A 16324-nucleotide genomic window follows, 5' to 3' on the forward strand; every position below is an offset into this window, starting at 1 on the left:
CCAAAGTCTGGTGGTTTTGTTTGTGTAATTACAAACCCAGTCTAACCTCTCCAAGCATTTCGTACAGGACATTTATCAACGTATATAATCGATACAATACTTTTATATTGCTATTTTGCTGCCTGTTTGTTTTACAAATAAATACGCTCTTAACATAATGGAAACAGACAGCATCTGGCAAAAACCCACCCTGAAATAAGTTCTAGGAAGGCTCTAGCCAAGGATAGGGGTGATCTGTGCAAAAAGACAGTGCAGCAACCACGGTGTCACTCTTTACAGACTTTAGTTTGTGACCTTTAGTTTTTAATAAACATAGAATATAAATTTCACAGATACTTGAGGAGAGGATGTTGGAAGGTGGGAACAAGTAGAGAATTGTGGCAGCTATAATTCTGAGTCTTCACAGATCAACTGTTCATTGATTTTTACTGTTCTTTTCTCTGGCTCGGCAATAGGTAAGCCAAGAATGTCAGCAGTGAACCTCTTTGCTGTGATTTCCTCTGGAATTTCTTCTTCAGTCAAAGCTGCTGCACCTGGAAAGCAGTAACAACAACACAAAACACACAATAGCAATGTAAAAAGGGCATTCCAGAACAGTAATACTTGTAAGTCGCAGGGAGCGGATGGAATGCTTTTAACAATGTATGGAGTAATCATGAAGTATTGGCTTACTAGCTTAACACTTTATACATTCTTATTGGGGAAAAACTGCCAAATGTGTGTGGCTGAATCACCTTGCAGTACATACAGACCACAGAAGAGCCGAGGGAGCAGACTATTTTTACACTCCATTGGTTTGACATGATTCTAGGATCCTCGGGCACCCAGGGACTGCAGTCAGTGTGCGGTGCTGTGTGGTTCCTGCACAGCACACAGCTGCTGCCAGCTCACCAGGTGCTGCTCCGGACTGGTGGGGACTGGGACATGAGGTGCACAAAGCACGGTGCTCATCAGTGTTCCCAGTGGCAATGGGCAGGGTGACATGGGTGAAATCAGCTCTCTGAGTCACTGCTCTAGACTGGGGTAGGATGGGACATTAACTGCATACGAACGTGGTTTTTATCAAGAGTTCTGTTACTGTGGGCATTGCTGCCTGGGTGAAGTCAACACTGTAATTTGCATAGTGCAGGATTCCTTTTTGCCTGTGGACTTTGGCGTGTAAACCTTCCACTCTGTGTTTCCAATTTTGGTTCCAAGCCAGCAGACAAAGAGCAATGCAATCCTGTCAGGTCTCAGTTACATTTCATTGTTCATTTATTTTCAGAGACACCGATGTAACTGTTGCATGGATGAAGGACAAGCTACGGCTCTCTGACTATTCTTGCAATCCCATCTCAGTGTTTTTGACAGCTCTTGGCCTAACAGGGTAATGGGCTTGCAATTTAAATTACTCTGTTTGGGAAGTGAAGCAATCCTGCCTCTGTGCAGTGCAGAATGTTAATCCCGTACCTGAGGGATCGCACGTGTCCAGGTCAAATCTTCCTCCCGCTGAATGCCTGCTCAGCAGGGCAGCCAGACACTGCGCCAGCTCGTCCTCCGTCATATGCTCTCCTGTATGTGATGAAGTAAAACCAGCCTCTTGGGTTATGGTGTTAGCACAAAAAAAACAGAAGACAACTCAAACATGAACAATGTACAAACAAAAAAGGGTAGTTTGGAAAGGGACTTGGCTTCTCTGAGACACAGATCCCATCACCAATCAAAGCACATGATCCCAACACAAGAAAATGTTGATCCCAAGGAAAATAGTTCCCCTGTCTTGCATGCATTTGGGGCAAAAATGCCTATCAAAGGGAGAAGGTCTGATGCAAACGGCTCTTAAGGCTATGTTGCACTTGCAGGAGCCTGAGCTGCTGTTCCCACTGAATCTGCGGCCCAGGACAGACCACAGACCAGGTAGCCCTGTGGCCAGGGCTGTAGCCATTTCTGCACAGAGGAAGAGGATGGTGCAGGAAAGTTTTATTCTAATATCCTGGGATAAAGTGAACACAGTGCTTGTTCCCAGCTCGTGGCTGGCTTGTACCCTGAAGCATAAGGTTATAGATTTGTTATGAAACTGTTCTATCCTATCTAATTATCTATTTATGGATGTTCACACCATCCATATACATAACTAACCTTTCTCACATTGCTTGAATCCTCATTTTCTACTTATCATTGTGGCCAGGAGTTTTACTGGGTGCTGTGCTAAGTAAAACAGCATTTCCCTCTACCTGTTTTAGTGCTTAGCTGCACTAAAAGCTCCCTGTTTTGACAGCAGGAGCAAGACAATAGCAGCATGTAATTTACCACTCTAGCGTTGGCCATAAGTACATTTATACATGCCTTTACAGTGTTTCCTCTGATTCAGCTGAACAAAACCATGCCATCTTTTCAGCTTCAGTCCAAGACTGACCAATTTCATCCCTCCTCTCTTGTCACCCTCTTTTCTTGCTGTTTATAATCTTTCTGGAGACTGTGTGGGGAATGGTAATAAGGGTACACTGGAGGAAGGATACGATTTGCCAAGACCCATACTCATTGTTTGCCAGAAAAGATCCTTCAGACCATCAGAAATTTCTAGAGCAGCAAAAGAAGTGCAGCTGAGACAACAGACGTGATTATTCAGTTTAAAATCCTAAGGCAGGTGGCTCCCCACGCCTGCCCTGGTTACCAAGCTATAGTTCCAGATTAATTTTTTGCTGCAGTGAATACATTCTGAAATTGAAGACAGAACTAGCGAGCATAAAACTAATATTAGAAAAATAACTCACCTCTGCACTGAAGCAGCAACAGTAAGTCTCCTCTGTCAATAACTTTGTCTCCGTTCTCATTGTCATAACCAAGAACCTGAAACGCTCGCCGTATGGCTTTCATTGACAAGCCAAACGCAGGCCGATGATTTATATAAAGTTTGATAAAATCCCCTAAATTGATTTTTGTCACTTGTTCTCCGGTGTCCACATACTCGCTGAATTTTACTTCATTTATCATTTCTTCGATCTACAGATGAAGGCAAGGCAGACTGTCAGACATTTGCTTTTTGGAGAGCATCAGGACGGCTTCTGATCCCCCAAATGGTGCCGCAGGTGTCACGGCAGATCCCAGCAGTGCACTAGTGCTCAGCAGCCGAGGATGGACACAGCTACTGTCACGGGCTCATTGTTACGAGAATTTCAGCTAAAAATGGGGGTAGCAGATGCATAATCATTTTGGATTTCCTCTGTTTGCTGGTGTGGTAGCTCTCAGTGGTGCCAATGGAGTTGCTCTAGATTTACACAAGTAGAAGTGAGCTGTTTCTGCTCCAAATTACATTAATGCTAACAGTGTAAATCCTGCAGCACTCTGGAATATCTGTCCCTCTCAGATAAGCGTGTTGCCCAGGAAGCTGCATGTTACTGCTGCGAGAAGGGGAAGAAACCATCCCCAGGGGCTGCATGGCGAGGGCTCCCCATGACTTTGCAGCTGTCCCCAGTACCCTTGCTGCAGCTGTGTCTGCACTCTGGGGACAGCGGGCAGGCAACCCGCAGAGCAGTAAATACACCAGCCCGCTACAAAAATACGTGCACGCAACTCCTGACACAACCAGGCTGCACAAGGGACCTACACACCCCAGCAGGCATCAGCAGTCATCTCCTATTATCCTCCACCCGCCTCGACAGGCGTCTGGCACGGCTCTGTCACGGCACGGGACAAATCTGAAACTTGCTCGTGCCACGCACCGGCCGTGCTGGGTGCCCGTGGTTTTCCTGAGGTCTGGTGCCGTGCATCAGCCCAGCTGGCAGCGTGCCGATGGGTCCAACGGGCAGCTCCTGCTCCCTGCCCTCGTGTCCTCGTGCCCCGAAGGGCAGCCCCTCGCACAGACGTGGGCGGTGAAAAAGCACCGAGAGCAGTCCCCGTGCCGGCACGCACCGTGCGTGCGGCCCCCCAGGGAGGGAAGCTGATGCAAGACCTCCCCGGGGAGGACGCTGCGTTCAGCCTTTGTCCTCGTGTCACAAGTTTTTCCACTGAATGAAGCCCAGGGAAGGGGGAAATCTTCGCCTTATGTTTTCCCCGTAGTGAATGCCGTGCCAGGCGAGAGCAGTCAATTTGACTCAGCTCTGGCTGATCTGGGATTAGGTTTTTTATCAGCCCCACTGAACTACAGACAAAAACACCAATTCCCCAAAGCCTCGCTACTCAGCCCAAGCTGTTCTTTCTCCCTCCTGCTTTTCCTTTATTAAAATACTCCGGAGAGAGATGGACTTTCTGCATTTTAATACTGTCCTGCCTGCTTTGAGAAGCAGATTGCAGGTTGCCTGCTTTCCCAGCAGCTTTGCACCTCTTTCCACGCCTGAAACGCTGTTATGATTTTCATTTAGGGGGGGGGTTAACAGTTATTCTTCCGGAGACATTTCTCAGAGGAATATGTTCTCTCTGTCCCTGAGAGGCAAAAATGCAATGAGCCAAGGAGAAGCTCTAACAAAGCACCGGGGAATAACACCGCAGCCTGACACAAGGACAAAGCAGTCCCAGCTTGGAGGAACATTCTGGGGGTGCCAGGGCTCCAAAGCAAGCCTGCTGCGGGCTCCCTGGCAGGGACACGGCCGGGCAGATGGGGTGGCACCGACCTGCAGCACTGGGGGGTCCGGCACAGTCAGCGGAGACGCAGGCAGCCTCCCCCGCGGAAAGCCGAAGGGAGCGCAGCGACGTGCTGCTTCCCTTGGGAGAACCCCTCCTGCGCTGAAGGGCTGTATCTGGTGCTAGGAGGTTGTTATTTAAATCTCCTTGCATCAGGTTCTGTAATTATTATTTTTTTTGGATGCGTTTTAATTGCCCTTTTGCCAGGTTACAAATGAGGTCTGTACACAATGCAATCGGCCTCGTAGAAAAAGCTACAAAGGGAGAAGCAGCAGCACCCTTATTAAATCACTTGTCTTTGCCTGCCGTAAAATTTGAAGCTAAAAAGCTCTTAAGAAATGTTTGATAGGAAGCTCCTCTGCTGCAACCTCAAAGGCGAGCTCAGAGAGAGCTTCTGCAGAGTTTATCAGTTATGAAAGAGCTTTACGTTCCGTGGGAATAAAAGCTGCTGGCTCCATCTAAAACCGTTCTTTCATCAGCCCGAGACAGAACAAGAAAAAGAGGCTCTGTCAGCATCCCAAAAGCACGGAGCTGGGCACTCCCACCCGCACCAGTAGTGCGTGGAGCACGCTTTGGCTGTCTCCTCCCAGACCGGGCTCACACAGCACCAAGAAGCACAGAAGTTCAGACTCTCCTGGAAGGCACAGGAAGACCAAAGCACAACATTGCCTGCACACAAGGTACTTTAGCCTATGGACTGTGGAAAGCTGGAGACTTGTGCCTTGGGAGCCAAAGGAAGACTCACAGAAACACAGAAGCAGAGGACAGCTGAAGTTGGGACTCTGGAGGCCATCTGGTCCAACCTCCCCCCACAAGCAGGTTGCCCAGGACCATGGCCAACTTGTCCACAACGTCATTCCTCAGCTTTCTCAGTTCATCCTCTGAAACCCAGCTCTCTACAGAGATGTTGGCTGTTGGTTTGAGGCTCTGGGCACTCAGCCTGCACAGCACCCTGAGGTCACCTTTGGGCGAGCATTTCTGAACTCTCAGGCTCCAGGTCTGTCTCAGCCTACCCCTGCGGCTGTCCAGCTCTTCAGTGACAAGCCATTACTGTTTTATAAATTTGCTGCCAAATTCTGATCACTACAGTACTGATGCAGACCAGGCTAAATACATTTAAGCCAGCAGATATACCCTGAGAGCCATCCAGCATGGCAAGGGTCTGAATCTGGCCCTCAGGCTGCTCAGTAAACGCAATCATTCTTGCTCTTTTTTTTTTTTAATAATAATAAAAACATCTGACAAACCTCTTCCTCTGATGGATAAAATCCCATTGCTCTCATTACAGAAGGAATTTCCTCCAAGGGAATATGCGTTGACACCTGTCTGGTCTCCAGCGCGTCGATGCCTTGGCTGCGCAGCTGCACATAGTAGAAATAGTCTTCCAGCTCCTGCAAGGGATTCAAACGAGACACTGTAAAGTTCAGCCACCAACAGGCGAGGGAGATAAGGCTTCTTTTAAGGTTCACTAACAGGCGTATCAATGAGACCGCTGTTAAAGGCGATCTGGACAAAAAAACTAAAGAAATGTCAGGCCTGTATAAATGAATCTTAAACTCCAACCAGATGTTGCTGCGCAGCGGTCACGGTGAGCACAATTACCCTGAAGAATTCGCCTTCTCGGCCGCCCTCCAGCAGGCTGTAGAACGGGACCAGGTCCTCCCCACCCAGGGACGCTGCAGCCTCCAAGGCACTGGCATGGGCAGAGAAAAGAAGGTGCAGGAAGGGTTTGTGCAGGGGGAGATGGCTCATTTCCCTTTCTAGCCATTGTTCAGAGACACTTTCGATAAATAAATAAAATCCCCGGCCTCAGAATGCAGGAAGGAGAAGCATTGCCTTGAACCGTGTGCGATTTTATCATCGGCCTGCACTTCTACAGCATGTTTCATACCCAGGTTTTACATACAATAGCACAGTGTGGGAATTAATTATTCCTGAATGGCCCTCTTGTTTGGGGGAACGAGCGCGGGGCTGGGAGCCAGCAGCTTTTCCATGGACTCGAGCTGGGTGTCTGGCATTTAGCTTTCCTGCTTCCTTATAGAGACATTGAGGGAGACGAATTAGCTAGATCAGCATTTTGAACGTGCGGAGCGCCGGGACTCGGTGTGTGCAAGAAACCACACAAAGCCAGCTCCCTGTCCCTCGCTCCAACACGTTCCTCCCCGACAGCTCGGCGCAATCCCTTACGCTGCGAGTGCAAGCAGCAGTGCCACAGGTGCAGCCCATGTTAAACGGACACAGCACCTCTCCGTTCCCATTCCCAGGCAGCTTTAGCAAGAAGAATCTCCTCGGTTTGTGCAGATGAAGAAGGAAAGGGAGCCTGGCAGCACCATCTCGCCACAGCGTTGCCACACAACACCCCGTGCCCGCAGCAGGGCTGCAGCTTCGATGCACACCTCCGTTGCACTGCTTCCACCTGGTTTTTGCAAGCTCAGTGCTTTTTTTTTTTCATAATTAAGTTATTTGGGTATTAAACACAGTGGAGATGCACAAGATGCCAGGAGCAGCAATAAAATGATAATTAGCTCATCAAGAGCTCCGCTCCAAAAACAAATTACACAGAAATTCAGTGTTGCCTGGACTCTGGCCAACCATTATAAAGAAGGATCATTTATATTCTATTGCCTTCCTTAAAATGTCGCTTATTCTGACCCCCGACTGCTTAAGCCACACAAAGTGGAAAAGAAAATAAATAAGCCCATTGCTTTCCCACCCAGGTTTCATTGTTCTGGCGCACAGAGGTGAGCGAGCTCAGCACCCTCCTGGCTCTGTGCTGTGCAGGCAGTACCTGCAGGAGCCGTTTACACAGGACCACTGCATGCTTAGCCACAAAATCTGCCTCCTAGGAAGATGAAGGGTGTTTCGTAGGGGCAGCACACCCCAAAAATAAGAGGCCACACTGCTCTCCCAGCTGCTGCTCCCTTCCGATGTACGCACATTCACCGTGTGCTTGCAGTGAGCCCTCTGCCAGTGCCCACATTGCAGCAAGCTTCAGTCCTTGGCGTGCCGAGCAATGGTATCCAGATCCTGCCTCATGGGACCTCCGGGAGCACACATCCCTTGGGTCAGGAGCCCGCCTGGCAGGCCATGAAGGGCCACACACCCTGGCAAGGGCAGAGGAAACCTGGCAGAGAAGCTCGCTGCTGGCACGCTGGGCCAGAGCCCGGGATGCCTCAGGAGCAAAGCAGCCTTGGCTCCTTCAGCCGTCCCGTTTATTGCAGCCCATTTGCTCGTGTAAGCAGAGCTTTATGGGATTACGGTGGCTTGTCCTAAATCCAGCCTTCAAATGCAGTGGGGATTTCCTCACAAATGCTGGCCTATCCCATTTGGAGAACAGACTTTTTTGTATCAGCCGTGGCCCCGTACACTCCTCCTGATCCCCTAACCAGATAATCCCTATCCCAGCGGCCAGACTCTCACAAGGACCAGAAATCCCTCAATTTCTTGGCATTTGGATGCTATTTCCCAGGCAGAAGAGACGATGCAAAGAGAGGGAAAAGAAATAGCTGGGAGACCTGGCTTTAGCTGCCCCGGACACCAACAGAGACCTTCCAGGACAAAAGCCCCATTCTCAGTATAAATGCTGGGAAACATTTGCTTCAGCTGTGCTGGCCAAGCAGCTGTGGAAAGCCACAACAAGACTCCCTTCTCCTTCCCACAGTACTCACTTCAGGTTCACCTCCCATTTCAGAACAGTGCGGTCGTTCCCCCCCGCCGTAAAGACGTAGCACCCGTCGTAGGAGCAGGCCAGGTCTGAGACGCCGTCTGGGTGGCAAATGAAAGCTGAGGACTTGTGAGGGTTGCCATCCACAGGCAAAATCTGCAGGCCAACCTGTAAGGGGAGAGGAGGAGGTGAGGGCTGGGACTGTGCTGTAGTTCACTTCTCCTGGCCCTATGAGGGAAGGTTCCCTTGACCCCCATGTCTAAGCCAGCAGTGCTCCAAAATATGCCCTGTAAGAGGCTCTGTACCTTGTCCTTTGTAATGTAGGCCAGATAGCATTTCTGGGGGTCTGTAGTGCTTGTTGTTGGGAGGATTTGTATCTTCTCCAGTGGGGAACCGTAAGTTGGTCCCAGAAGGGTCTTCCTAAAAGCAGACAACATTGTCACCCACTCTAGGGCTCACAAAAACATTTTCTCCCTCTGAAACGCTGTGATGCATGAGGATGAGTGGATAAGGGGAGCACGAAGGATAGCACAGGATCCCTGTCCAGAAGGGACCACACCGGGCTAAGAGAGGAATTTAGTGCTCAGGGATCAGTCCCTGTGCTGGTCCGATGGGCTCCTATCTCCTCAGCTGATGCCCAGCTGATGCATCTCAAGGTGGGGAGAGGGCAGGTGGGAGCTCAAGGTGGGGGCTCAGGTGTGAGCAGGGCAGAGGAGAACAGAGACTCAGGATGGGGCTCCCAGGCAGAAGGTGAGGGGGCTTGGGACTGAATCTCCCCCCAACCTGCACATTTTGGTCGTCGTGTTGTAGAGCTTCATTTTGTAGCAGCTGTTGGCCGTGAGGATGAAGGACTCAGTGCCAAACTGGGGGTACCAGGCCAAGCACAGGGGCACAGCAACCTGCTCTACCCGGTCCCTGTGCGAGATCACCAGCTGGTCCTTGCTGCTGCTGCTCAGGTCATATTCCACCTGGAGGGAAGACAAGGAAGCACGGCGATCTGCCAGCATCCTGGACGTGGCAGATTAACCGGATCTAGTGGCTGTTGCAGCAGCCAGGGCAAGCAGCCGGCAGAGCAGAGGCTCATCCCCAAACCCTGGGCAGATCTGCCCCGAGGCCAGGCTGACAAACAGCCAGTGGGGACGGGCTGAGTCTCCCTCTCTTGTCCAGACAGGACTTCAACCAGAACACCCTGCTGCCCTTCAGGCTCTCACATCGACGTACCAGCTGCCGGTCCTCCCCGAGGCTCAGGAGCCGGGGCTCGTTGCTGTCCAGCTGAACCCCAAACAGGATGCTCCGGATGGGTTTGTAGTGGGAGTAGAGCCCTGCCAGGTGTTCCCAGCATCTCTGCCCGTTTTGCAGGACTCTTTTGTAAACAGTCACCGCGTATTTCTCATCCTGGAACGAGAGCATGAAGGTCAACATGCCACAGTCCCCTGGGCACGTCCCCTGGCTAGCAGTGGGCGGCCACACGTGTCCCCTCAGGGCTTATGCCAGCCCTGCCAGCTCTGCAGACCCCCAGAGGGTGAGGATTGTTGCCTTGAGGAAGCACTGGGGCAGACAGCTCCATACGGGGCAGCTGGAGAGGACCAAGCAGGCTTACAGCGGTTGCGAGGTACTCAGAGTCGTGGGAGAAGCTGATGTGAGTCACGGCGCCCCGCGAGAACCTGAAGGCTTCACAGCAGGACTGAAGAGAAATGGCATCGAGGATGTACACACTTCCATCAGTGAAACCAGCAGCCAGAAAGCAACCTGCAAAGCCCACCAGAAAACAATCCCACCACAACCCCTCTTTTGGGAAGCTCCGTGCTTGGCACATGGGGAGATCAGGAGACCAGGATACCTTCGGGGTCGTAGGACAAGCACTGGATGCCGGCCTCAGTGAATATCCTGCTAACGAGGTACTTGGGCTGCTGGTAGTCCCACACTTTGAGCAGCCCGCAGTGACTGCCCACGGCAAGCAGTGCCTGCCGGGGGTGACAGGCGATGGCAGTCGTTGCCTTCTTGGCCTCTTCCATGACTTTTTCAAAGTTTGTCCCGTCTGTTGCAACATGGAGCACTGTTGCATCAGAGGTTGAAAGGATAAAGTTCCTGTTTAGTGAGAGAAACAAAATTTGATGAATCAGACTAGCTGGCTCGTGTCCCTCTGAGCGATATTACACAGTCTTTTTTTGTCAACTTAGCAGGACGATCGCTTATGTTTTGCGATACACAGTACGCAGACACTTGTTGACCTGGAAGGCAGGTGGCACCCTGTGTCTGCACCCTGGGGAATCTCCACAGGACGGCACTGGAACCAGTTCCCTTTTCTACTTGGGTAGGCAAGTCAGAAGACAGACGCCATCTGGGTAGCTTTTGCCGTTTGCAAGTCACTGGTGTGTGAGATGGACAAACGAGCAATTGAGGGTTCTCTGAATAGTCCTTTCACTTGTCCCCACACCACCACTGTCAGTGGCTGCAAGTTGGCCTTGCTGCTGCAGACGGGGCAGAGGACAGCTCAAGACCCAGCGTGCAGACAGAGCAGCCGCCTGTTCGTCGGCTCGGCCGCGCCAGCTGCAGCACCGCAAGGACGGCCCCACCGCCTAAATGGTGACGGGTAAAGAAGGCATCTGAGTAATCAGTCAAACAGGCCTGAGGACTGAGAGGCTGGGCCCCACAGGAGGGTCAGGAGAGGACTGTGTAGGGCTGAGGCAGAGGAGCCCGGCCCTGCTGGACACACGTGGCTGCAGCCAACATTTCTAGCTGGCCCATGGCCACCGCTGGTTTCTGCTCCTCTGAACTGGCCTCCAGAGGATGCTGGGCCTCCTGCAGAGGCAGCCAGGCGACAGCAGTCCTTCAGCTTCCCCTTTGGTTTTCTGCCTTTGGTGCTCCCCGGAGCTGCCAGGAAGAGGTGCAAGGTGACATGGAATAACTTGGGAAAACACGACGCTTCCCGGGGCACTGCTCCAGATTGGAGACGAACCTGTTCCACGTGGCTCTTTGGAAAACACATGCAGTGATGGACAGACACTGCCAGGAGAGTCTCAGTAGGAGCAGTGGCCATATGGTTTGCAGCCCCAGAACAGCATCATCAGTCCCACAGACTTCCTACAGCCCCTCAGGCATCGCCATGTCCCCGCTGGGGCTGCCCCAAGGCCCCGAGCTGTGCTGTGCAGCCCAGCGCTGCACCACCTGGATTATCTCGCCCATCGGTGGTAAAATCTGACTGGAAATAGCCACCAGGGAGGGATTTAAGGGGGGAGGATTAAGGGGCTCAGCGGGAGCTGTGGGCTTGGCATTAGCCCTGCCTGGCGTGCCAGCTACGTGACAGAGGAGCTGTGCGGCTCTGTGCCCAGCTGGATGTCCCCATGCTGGCATAAACCAAAAATTCTCCAGCCTGTACTGAGGCATCACACCCGGCTCGTGATCCGAGACATGCTGGGGCCACCAGTTTGTGATGGGCACTGGGAAGTGCCCACAGGGCAGATGCAGAAAGCTGGGTTTATGGGGGGAGGCTCACCCGGTGGTGAAGGGCTGGCTGCCGGTGCTGGAGCAGGCTGAGGCGGCATCAGGAGGCTCAGGAGGGGGTTTGGAGAAGGAGATGGAGCAAATGGGCCCCACGCCGCTGTGGCTGTAGCAGGCCAGGAGCTGCAGCCGCCCGTTGTAGAATTTCACCCGGCCTTTCACATCCCCTGTCACTATACAGCTGGAGGGAAGGGAAAGCTCTGCATTAGGACTCGAGAGGCACCGTGAGCAGGTCTGGCCTGCCCTCCGCTCCACTGGTGCAACCCACGGGGCAGGGACACGGGGTGGCCGTGGGGACACGCAGCGCCTGTCCCTGAGCTGTGCGGGATGAGGCCCGTGGAAAGCGTCTGAGCAGCATGCTGATGGAGAACAGCCAAGTATTTACTGGGTAGAAACAAATCTCTTCCCTTCTGCCTTTTCTCCGCACAAGTGCATGAGAAGAGCCCCTCACAGACCAGGGCAGCAGCTGAAGGGCTCTGCTGTGACCCTGCCGTGTCCCCAGCGCTGTCCCCAGGGCTGCTCGGAGGCTGCCTGCTCCCTCTGCCGGCAGAGGCCCGGAGGCTGAGCGAGATGTGGCTGTGTCCTCCGTGACCGTGACACGTCCAAGTGCAAAACTGCAGCACTGTCAGTAGCTCACCACCGTTCTCTCTGCCATTTCTGGGCCGAGGTGCCCAAGCACTGTACCCACAGCTATGAACAGTGCCAGCTCCTTGCCTCTCCAGCACCGTCAGCACCGTGATGCTGCTCCTCTGCATCGGCACCAGCTTGGTGGCCTTCGTGCTGTGTGGCTGGACCTGCGCCTCCTCGGACAGGGAGAGGGCACGGGCCATGTCCCACAGCACCAGCTTCCCGGCTGAGGTGCCCGTCAGAGCCTGCACGTTGTTAAAGTGGAAAGCCGACTGGCTGAAGTGTCCCACCACACTGTTGAAGGTCTGCAGAGAGAGTGGCAGGGCCACAAGTTAGTCCTGGGCTCTCCTCTTTGGTCCTTGCCTGCTCTGAGCTGGGACTACTGCAGGCAGCTCTCCTTGCAGGAGCGAGCCTCAGGAGATGATGCTTGTCCCGGCTTGTCCCCCCTCAAGAGACCGAGGGGGACAGGCTAGGGACGTGGCCACTGGTTTTGCATGGGGACAGGGTGGAGGTGCTGCCAGCAGGAAGGCGAACAGGGGACGTGCAGCCTTCCCCACACGCTCACCTGCTTGGTTAAAGGCGGAGTGCTGTACTGCAGGCCGGCATCACTCTGTGGGGAGAGCAGAATGTGAGTCCCTGTGAGGACAGCCACCCCATAACATCACCCTGCAGCAGCTGTGTGTCCCTTCCCCACCCTCAGCTGGGGACCAGAGCTGGGCTTGGGGGCCAAGAAGGCTCCAAGACCCCTCAGAGCATGCAAAACCACCTTCCCCTCCGCCTGCTCCTCTCCCAAAAGCTGATGATCATCACAGGGCACACAAACACACATGGGAAACATGGGTGGGACCGGCCTGGTGCAGGCACCTGGCCCCACGCCACCTCCATGCCCCCTGGTAGCACGTTGGGTGCTAGGAGGAGGACTCCCCACGGTCCTACTCACCCACAGGTAAAATATCACCTGGGTTTTGCTGTTGCTGACAAACTCATGGGGATTTTGGGGGTTAAAAACGACAAAATCCTGAAATTAAAAGGTGAGAGCTGCATTAATGCCAAGCTGAGTGATGTTCCTTGCTTTATTCTTTCATGCAAAACTTCTGCATTTATCCAGGCACACTGAACAGAGCGTGGTGGCCCTAGGTCCACGCAGCACTCACCTGGAGCCCAAATTCAGGCCTCAGCTCTGTGCTGCACACAGGGCTCTCGGTGGGAGACGTCCACCTCCAGACACAAACTTTCTGTCACAAGGGGGGAAACCAGGAGACGTTTGTGGCTTCCTGGGAGCTCCAGGCAGGCCCCATCCTCCAGCTTCAGAGGATGGGGGGGATATAAAAGACTGGAGCAGGATAAACATAGCATAGCCTGACAGCTCAATTTCAGTAAGCACTGCTAGGAATTGCTTCAGTGAAAGCACATTGGGAGCTTTTATCCCATATTCAGACCTGCTTCTCAGCTCTACCGTGTTCAGTTTAATGAAATCCAGCAAAACCCACGCAGACCCGCTCTCTGCCCCCCACCCACAAGAAGAGCCTCCCAGGTACCCACAAAGCCCCAAAGGGGGCAATGTTTTCCTCACCTGCGCCCTGCCAGTACTGATGGTCACCAGATACCTCGCGTCCCGGGAGATGGCGACAGCGGCGACCCCGCCACCGGGGTGGCTGTCAAAGATGGTGCGCACGGGTATCCTGTGGAGAAAAACCTAAATTTGGGGAGGGGAGGGAGTCTGCAGGCAGGGTGCTGGTGTGGGATTTGGAGCAGCCGGCACTGATGCTGAGCATCCTCCCCAGGCCTTCCTCCCAAGCAAAGGGCTTGCCCCCACAGTCCCTCCATGACCCACAGACACATGGGGTTTGTACGGAGGAGGCTCCCGGCAGCTCACCCCGAAAAAGTGTCCCACACGATGACCAGAGGGTCTGGGCCTCCGTCAGCAGTGGCAACCCAGCGCCGGTCCTCACTCACACACAGACAAGAGATGGTGTTCGCGTGGCCCTGGTTGGGGAAAGAGAGAAGCACCGGGATGCTCCAAGCCAGTCACTTGTTTCAAGCATTCATCAGCTGCTTGGCTGTGGGATCTCCTCATCCTCTCTCCCCGGGGTTCTCTGCTTTCCTCCCTCTGTCCCCACTGGGGTTACAGGTGTCCCCAAAGCAGCCGGCATGCCCGCAGCGCCCAGGCGGCCGCTCCGGCCACATGCAGGCACCAGGATGAGGGCCAAGGGAAGGTGCTCGGGATAAGAGGAGGGGAGGGAGCTGTGTACCAGACCTGCAGGTGGTACTGCTGGCCCCCGAGGATGTCATGGATCACGGCTGTATGGGAGCAGACGTAGAGCAGCACCCGGTCCTCCCCGCCCGCCAGGCTGTGCACGGCCAGGCTGCTGTTGTAGCCCAACACCCAGGACAGGCTCTGTGGGAAGAGCAGCTCCTGGCTCTTAGCAATGGGAACAAAACAAGGGGGAAGAAAAAAAAAAAATCCCCCAAAAAGCTCCTGGGGGGACGGGACAGAGCTGGGCAGGAGAGCTGGGCAGGCCACCACAGTGGCAGGTAGCACAAGGTGGCACCATGGATGCTCTCCTGCCCTCTCATACTCACGAGGGGGTGACAGCTGCTCTGCTTGTCCCCCTGGAAGAGCAGACCCGGCCGGGCCACCCACAGCAGGCTGGCAGAGCCATCATGCTGGTCGCCCTCCCAGCTCCTCTGCTGCTGCTCCTGCTTTTCGTGACCCCCATGAGGGCTGGAGATGCCCCCTGTGGGGTCAGGCTGTGCTGGGGTGGGTTTGGGGGGTCCCTCTGAGCTTGGTGTCCCGGTGGCGGTGTCTTCTAGGGCAGTCTTCAACGCGGCTGCGTCCTGCCACCCGTCCCAGGTGCTGAACAGGGTTCTTGGGACCCCTGTCCCCAGAGGAGACTGTGGGGGACCCAGTGGTGCATCCCCTGGTGCTCCTTCCTCCTCCTGGGCAGCAGCCACGGGGCCCTTGGAAAGGGAGAGATGTTTGGGTTTGTGGCAGGAGCCCTTGAGAGGCTTCCTCCATGCCACTTCATCTTCTTTTGGGGCTCCAAATCAGCTTTTGCCTTTTCCCCAGGGCCTCCAGCTTTTCCTGTGTCTCCCACGCAAGGCACAGGCCCGGTTGGATGCTGCAGCCCCGTTGGGCGAGATAAGGTTTCGTTCAGCCCAGGGACGAGGCTGGGGTCACATAACTCGCCGGCAGCTCAGGTGCTCAGCAAATATTGATGGCCGGGCAGAGCCTCTGGGAGCAGGCTCCAGCCCCACAGAGCTTGTTTAATAACAAAAGTGGGGAAAGGGGGAGCTGAACGGAAACTCCTGCTCACCTCAGCTCTTGAATTTGCTGCTTTAAGTCAGCAGCAGCTGCTGGTAGGGGCATTTTGGGTCCCATGGGCAGGACTGCATCAAGTGGGTGCTCCCCCTGAGTGCTGGAAATGCTGCAGCACCGGGGCCCCGCTCTGCCTCCCCAGGGGATGTTGGGGATAAATTATGACCAGGAGAAACCCCCCTGGTACTGGGGATGGGGTCTCTGTGTCCAGCTGCAGTGCTGCCCTCACCTGCTGGGGTGGCACGGCTGCTTCCTGATGTGTCCGTCCGTCCTGGGACATCCCCTTGGAGGTAGCATCACTGGAGTCCATCCTCAGCTTCAGTCTCCTTCCAAGAAGCCTTCAAAGAGCTTTCAGTCTGAAGCCCCAGCTGGAAACCTTCAGCAGGCAGGCTGGACATGGGCACTAGGGCTGGGCAGGCAGCCTCTGAGTCCACAGCTCAGCTCTAGGTGGGCACCAGCCACAAAAAAACCCCTTTTGGTCCAAGTCTAATACTGCAAGGACCAGGTTGCAGGCCAGGGATGCTCTACAATATTTTAGAGCTGCTCTAAACTACACAGCCTCCCAGGTGCAGCTGCACAGTGAGCTGGAGTTGGGCACAGCGGGTCCCAGAGCC

At 53.9% G+C, this 16324-nt stretch overlaps 1 protein-coding gene across 1 annotated transcript; it reads right to left on the reverse strand.

The window, feature by feature from the left end:
* Positions 1-281: 281 nt before the first annotated feature.
* On the reverse strand, positions 282-16020 carry CFAP251 (cilia and flagella associated protein 251). The gene is made up of 19 exons (XM_068654234.1): positions 15940-16020; positions 14644-14813; positions 13965-14073; positions 13546-13626; positions 13332-13409; positions 12957-13001; positions 12479-12705; positions 11760-11945; positions 10104-10351; positions 9864-10012; positions 9485-9658; positions 9047-9231; positions 8569-8683; positions 8268-8431; positions 6202-6292; positions 5847-5990; positions 2754-2982; positions 1450-1551; positions 282-533 (listed from the first exon to the last, which is right to left on the reverse strand). The coding sequence occupies exons 1-19, from the start codon at positions 16018-16020 to the stop codon at positions 385-387; spliced, it is 2727 nt and encodes a 908-aa protein (XP_068510335.1). The 3' UTR covers positions 282-384.
* Between the last annotated feature and the right edge of the window lie 304 nt (positions 16021-16324).

Source organism: Anas acuta, chromosome 17, assembly GCF_963932015.1.
Source record: "Anas acuta chromosome 17, bAnaAcu1.1, whole genome shotgun sequence".
Lineage (NCBI taxonomy): Eukaryota > Metazoa > Chordata > Aves > Anseriformes > Anatidae > Anas > Anas acuta.

Bases quoted from the DNA above. Each gene is read 5' to 3' on its own strand.
- CFAP251 (XM_068654234.1), bottom strand. From the start codon at position 16,020: ATGGACTCCAGTGATGCTACCTCCAAGGGGATGTCCCAGGACGGACGG. The intron at 11,946-12,478 runs GCAAGGAGCTGG...CCTTCCCTCCAG, and splicing joins GTGCTGACGGTGCTGGAGAG to CTGTATAGTGACAGGGGATG. The intron at 9,232-9,484 runs GTACGTCGATGT...TCTTCCCTCCAG, and splicing joins TCGGGGAGGACCGGCAGCTG to GTGGAATATGACCTGAGCAG.